Source organism: Gavialis gangeticus, unplaced genomic scaffold (assembly GCF_001723915.1).
Source record: "Gavialis gangeticus isolate Ggan-Ray unplaced genomic scaffold, GavGan_comp1, whole genome shotgun sequence".
Taxonomy (NCBI): domain Eukaryota; kingdom Metazoa; phylum Chordata; order Crocodylia; family Gavialidae; genus Gavialis; species Gavialis gangeticus.
Window position 1 is genome coordinate 100,393,009 of NW_017729025.1, and position 6,649 is coordinate 100,399,657.

Below are 6,649 nucleotides of genomic sequence, written 5' to 3' on the forward strand. Positions count from 1 at the left end.
AAAAAAAAAAAAAAAGGGATGAAGGGAGGGATGAAACTCACCTCTTGTGAGGTTCCTGTTAATAGTCTCCTGGGACATACTATGCAACCGCTTCATGTAATCCTCACTGTACCAGACCCGCAGCCTCTCCCCAGGCCGGATGTCACGACAGGCTCGGAAGTATATCCTCTCACTGTGCTGAAAGGCCATCAGGTTCTGCTCTCTCTCCTCTCGGGATATGATCACATACCTGAGAGTAAGGTTATAAGGCAGATTTGAATAAAAAACTTTCTATCCTGTTTTTCCCACCCTTCACAGCCAAAGTGTACTGAACCACAACCACAATCATGCCAGAATGACCTTCAAAGAGAGCCAGAGAAACAGTAAGATTGGAGGGTATGGAATTATAGGTAATGATATGCAAATTGCTAGAGATACAGGACAATGAACACGAACAACTGAGGAATACTAAATAGTTTCTTTGGTCTGGGGTGCTTGTTTCTGCTTAGGAAAGAGGTTCTGACTGTTGCCGCTGTAACAACACGTGGCTGACCTGAAGGGATATCAGAGCCAGTGCTGGTGAGACAGTCACTCACCTTCAGCAAATTTCTTGCATAATATGTATTAAAAGGAAATGGTGAATGCCTGGAATCCACCGAACCCCATTCCATCCTAGGAGTCCCCCACATTCCTGGAATCTCCTTAAAATACCAGAACATCGTGGAGTCCCACCACTCCATCTGACAGCTTTCTAAACATCATCTCTCCCTTCAGTAGAAGCTATATTTCTTTGCCTCTCTTTTACTGAGTAAGCAATATTTGAGATAGCAAAAGGGCTGAGGTTCTGGTAGGCAGTAACATGTATATGAGGCAAATGTCTAGACTATGGCTAAAAAGGAAAGGATGGACTCCTCTGCTGACAGGTTTGCATCATATTGGTATCCAAATGCAAAAAAAGGTGCCAGTGTGGAAAAACCATAGATGCTTGAAAGCTGATACCCATATTGATACTATTCTGCTGGTTTATCCTGAACTGTTTGAAGTTCAAATATGGGATTTGACTACCTGCTCTCAAATTTCAGCTCACAGAGAACGTGGTAATTAAACATGTAAATCAGTCAATTTGCAGTTTGTAATATGACAATATATAAAACTAGAGGAAGGCTCACAGCATTCCTACTAGTGCCCCTTTTTTTTTAATGGTGGAAGAAAGAAGAAAGAAAAACATCCCATAGGCCCTAAAGATCTTAACTATTACCACCACCAACCTCCTCAGAGTTGCATAGGATTGGATACAGGCCCCTGTCACTATACATACACAACTGCTTGATATTTTTGAACACAGTGCAGAGGAATATTTTACAACATAGAATCTGCTTCTGCTTTGACTGCTTTTCCCTTCAGCCCTAAAAGACTCCAGATCTCAGAGATTCAAACTTCAACATAAGCCTCCTCCTACAGTCTCTTACTATATTACTCTTTATGAGTCAGCATCAAAACATAGCACAATTTTCTCTTTGGCTAGCAAAATCTGCACATTTTCACTTGAATTCTCACACTCCCACAAAATTGCAGAGGGGAAATAATTCATAAACTTGACCAAGTTTGGAAATACAAGAAAGAAGGTTGCAAGGCCTGAAATGAAGTTCAAGCACCTTTGGTTTTCATACTAAACAACAGTCTGGTTGACTGTAATCAGCTGTGTTTTAGACTATTGTGCATGTTCTCTATGATGCACTATAATCATTGATAATTCATTCAAACCACAGGCATGGTTTCCTGCACCATGTTGGAGGAATGTAGTACCGAAACCAAATGTGAGAGTTAACATGTGGTTTGTGTCAGGACATCCTCTCTCTGTGTTGCTAGTCACTTCACAAAGGATATAGTCAGACATTCAGAAAACACTTCCTAGAACACCCAGGAGATATGATGCCCTACTGCAGTTGTCAGTGGTTAGCACAGGAGGATGGCTGCCCCCAACACAACTAAAGTGTCAGGATGCTTTCCAGATTTTGCAGCTGCTCTGCATCTCCAACCGCCCACTGACTTCAGTGGGAACAATGACAAAGTCAGTCTGGTCCTATACACAAGCAGGATTAGTGTCAACTACTTAACATCTTTCACCAGACATTAGCAACCTTTTAATGGATCATCTAGTGTTTAAACTCATCAGGCCAGTGGGAAGCAAACTTTCTGGAGGCTGCGCCACAAATTAGCCTTACTCCCTACCCAAGTGCCACTCTAATCCACTTTTCCCATCCAATCTTCTGTTTTGCTTTCTGCTCCCAGCCCTGTGCTCACGGACCAATTTGCTGCTTTGCTTTCTGCTGCCTGCTCTATCTACTGCAGGGCTACCTGTCCCCTCCACTTGTGGCACCCGTGTTGCAGCTTGGCCACATCTGAATTTGCTGATGACAACAGTGCATTTTCTGGGCATTATAGTTTTGTACATTCCCATAACTGGAGTTGGCCAAAGAAAATTCAGTTAAGTTAAAGTTTGTTACATGGAGGAGGTCGAGAAGAAATTAGGTAGCATTTCCTACTGGGGCACACAGGAACAACTAATGTTAAAACTGTATTTCCCCATTCACTGTTCACCAGGCTTCCCCAAACCACTCAACATTTCTGCTTGCTCATGAGAGGCTCTAAGGACCCAAAACTCCACCTCTCATGTTCCTCTAACATTTATACTTCACCTGCCCAGCTTCCCCACATACAAATCACACTGGTTGTGCACTACTTCTTCCCTACCATGGCTCTAAACACAAACCGTTTAAATTGCCATTTCCTGACCTCCATTGTACTGTGAACTAGGGAAAGGGGAAGAGACAGAGAGAAGGAAGGGCAAACAGAGAAACACAGCAGATGGTAAAATCCTGGATCAGACCAGAAGTCCATCCATATCAACCTAGTGTTGGAAAGTGGCCAATAGCAGCAATTTCTGAGGAAGGTGCAAAAAGCACAAAAAGGGCCGTTATAGAAATGGATGCCAACCCTGGAGGCAAGTGGTTGGTTTTTATCCTGAAATAAGAGGGTTTAGAGCCCTTATATTTTCCCTTATCTACTCTAAATGGAGACAGTTTCATCCACATAACAAATTGTCATTGAATCTTATCAAGCTTCTAGCCTCAGGGTTATCATATGGCAGTGAGTTCCACACGTTAGATATGCGTCAAACAACAACGCTTTTCTATTCACCAGTTTAAAACATTCAGTTTTATCAAAAGTCATTGAACTGAGAACTGTCATCAGAGCAAGGAAGAACATCCTAGACTTTGTGGCATGTTTGAATGAAGGAGACAGAAAATTCCTGGTTGGAAGGAATCTGCATTTTTCCTAATAGACCTTATCCAGACAGATCTGGGTAAAGTCTAATAGAATTTACGAGGCAAAGGCTGCCAGAAACCTTCCCTCCTGGGCAGATCACTCCACTGTTGTCATTGCCAACCTTGGAAACAGCTGTTTCCCTAGCTACTAGACACCAGCCAGTGATTAGTCTGGGTCTTGCGCCTTGTCTACACACACACTAAAGTGACATCGTTCAGTGTTTCTGGCAACTGATGTAGCTAAAACAGACCATCCCCTTTGCGTGGGCACAAGGCACTCAACTCAAAGCAAAGCCATCTACACAAGGGTGCTGGAGTCATACTAGCTTCTAAACAGATTTACTTGAAATGAATTTTGTGTTTAGTAGGGCTATGCGAAATTTCGACAGGTGTTTTGTTTCAAAGCTGTTTCGATTCGTTTCAAACTCAAAACTGAGAAACTGAAATGAAACGAAACGCTTTGAAACAGCTTCGAAACAAAACAAGGGCACTTGAAAATTTGGAAGGTTTTGAAACATTTCGAGTTTCAAATTGTGTGGGCTTGCTTGCAGCTAAACAGAAACTAAGGGGGGGAGGGAAGGACTGCTCTGATATTGACATCTAGCTCCTGGTTCGATCCCCCAGCTCTCTGATCATTTCCCCAGTTCTTCCCAGGGGGTGCAGGCCCCTGATCTGTGTGTGGGGTTTCACCAGGCTGCTGCTGCAGGCTGGGGCCAGCAGCAGCCACTTAGTGCTGCCCATGCTGAGTGCTGGGAAGACTGCAGTGCTGCCGCTGGCCCTAGCCTGAAGCGGCAGCCTGATGAAACCCGGTGCGCAGATCCAGGGGCCTCCGCCCCCTGGGAAAAGCTGGGGAAATGATCAGAGAGCTGGAGGAATCGAACAGGGAGCTGGGGGAATGTTCAAGGTCCCCCAGTTCCTCGTTGGGTTCCCCAGCTCCCCAGTCTTTCCCCCAGCTCTCTGATCGCTTGCCCCAGCTCTTCCCAGGGGGCACGGGATCCCAGACGATGAGGGATGACAGCAGGCTGCTGCTGCCGGCAAGTGATATGAGTTTTGTTTTGAACATTTTAAGGTGCAGTTTCCCAGAAACTCCTGCACCTATCTCCTTGAAACCTGACAGGCTTCATGCCCTCAGGCAAGGCTACCCTCCCTGCAATTTTCTTCCAAATCAGCCAAGAAATGAGAAAGTGATAGGCATTTTCGCAAGTCCCCATTATAGCCTATGGGCGAAACGTCGAAATGTGCCAAAAGTGAAACGAAACACTGTCCCTTCAAAATGGTGAAATGGAAGTTGAAACAAAACGGTGCTGTTTTTCACAGTTCTAGTGTTTAGGCAAGAGCTTAAGACATAAATGGAAGATCCTATTCCCAAGCAACTGTTCTAAGTTTTACTGGCCATTGCACACGGAGAACGATACTAGTGACCCTGGACACACAAACCTATTCATGTAGTCATTTCTCTTTTGGTGAGAGGCCCAGAGTAAAGTGAAAATAATTAGCTTGAGCCTTCTCATGTGCAACAGTCTCATTCTCTATATTCCCTGGGTTAGACAGGCCTAAGTGCCGAGTAACAGCAAAGCCATCTCTAAGACTGAATGAAGATTTTGTCCAGCCTCCTCAAATTCAGCTAAATGCCATGCCCCAAGAGTGGACAGGTATTCACTGTAGTACTGAGATATAGAGGAGCCTTTCCTGTACTTGCTAGTATGTATTGACTTGGATCAATTCCTTAGCTGTTGGAAAAGTAAGTAGTAGTGACCCCAGCTATACAGAAGCTGGCCCTGCAGTATATACTTTCAATCTGTCAGCTCAGTGCTCTTCTAAATTCCTTTTGACCTGCTTCTCTCTCTAGGCGAAATTTGTGGCCAGGGTTATAGTATTTATGTAGTTCCACATGCATCCTTTCTTTGAGGAAAAGCTGCTTTCAGGGTCCTTCTGATCTGTGTGGCAGCTGGTATAGGGAGGCACACCTCAGAAAAAAGGGGACTTGGAGGGAACCACTGTACTCAGTGAAGTCTAGAGTACTGAAAGGAGCCAGGAGCCATTGCAATGATGTGCTGTTTTTTGTTAGACAATGGGAGAGCTTGGGGAGGTGATTCTTAGCAGGGATCAGGGTCTCACAGTCATCATATTCACCTCCCCATCAACTTCCTTAGTATGGCCACATTCTTTTTCTTGCCCCAAATCCCACCTTGCTCCTTTCTGCTCCCTATCAGATGCTGTCTCCTCCCTAGGGGCTGCCTCTGCTGGTACTGGGCCAGAATGGGAAGTAAAGGAAGCCAGGAACTGCTTCAGACCCAATGGCACAACTGAATAGCTGCAGTTTGCTGCTCACGTTCCAGCTGAGCACAGGCAGTCTTTGCCTGCAACCCAGCCGTACAGCAAGAGGGCTGGCAAATGTATGAATGTCACTCCAGCTGTGTGGCACTGGGTAGTTTTGGGGATGCCTGGGCATCTGCAACAGCAAGGAAGATATCCTTGCAAAATTTGTTGCATGCCTTTAATTAGGTAACTGCTTCCCTGGGACAAGTTCAGGCAGAGATGAATAGGAGAAACAAATGACTCAACAAGCATGCGTGTTAAAACTGTTATATATTTATTGTAATCTTAACAAAAATACTTTTAAAGAAATACTTTTCCAGCATATACAAGAAATGGAAATACTTGAGTAAGCAAAGCCATATGCTTTAACAGGGGCACTTAATTGCAAGGCTTCAATAACCAGTTAACATGATGTGTACAGGAAGAAGTACCCTACTTCAAGATAGTACAGAGAAACCATTTCATTGAGGACCTACACAGGGCAGACAATCTGTCCCTAGGCAGTGGGCCCTCTGTGTAACCTCACAGAGGAAGTTCAGAGATACATCTCCAACTAGTCATTTGAATTTATAATCCATAGTGCTTTCTCCTAACCAATCCACCAGGCCCTGATATTTCAGGGGAATTCTCTTAAAGCTGTCTGGCCTACCATCAGACAAAACACTAAGTGCTTTTGTATGTCTGACCCTGACATTAATAGGCTAATCATAAAAGTACCCATGACTCCTCTAACAGTCAGTGGGAGCTGTGGGTGCTTATCAGCTGCAGGGACCAGGTCTCCGCAGACTAGGTCTAAGAGCTCCCATGGTCCCCAAGGACAATGCAATCGAGGTGGCCAACCTTGCAGGTTTGGCATTAAGACCTCAGTGGGCACGTCTACATGTGTCCCTATGGTGCCATTGTTACTGTGCCATCATTTAGTACTTCCTTTTGGTGCTGGTGGCACACAGTAAATTTTAGCTGCTATGTCACCATAGCAACATGCTACAGCAAGGGAGCGTGTTGCTATGATGATGTTGCTG

General features: G+C 44.7%; 1 protein-coding gene across 2 annotated transcripts in view; it reads right to left on the reverse strand.

Moving 5' to 3' along the window:
- The window catches only part of PRDM11 (PR/SET domain 11), a 39,665-nt gene that overhangs the window by 9,539 nt on the left and 23,477 nt on the right, over positions 1–6,649 (reverse strand). For both annotated transcript variants that reach the window (XM_019519345.1, XM_019519346.1), the window contains exon 5: positions 42–229. In XM_019519345.1, the coding sequence (XP_019374890.1) occupies positions 42–229 (188 nt within the window). The remainder of the gene's footprint in view (positions 1–41; positions 230–6,649) is intronic.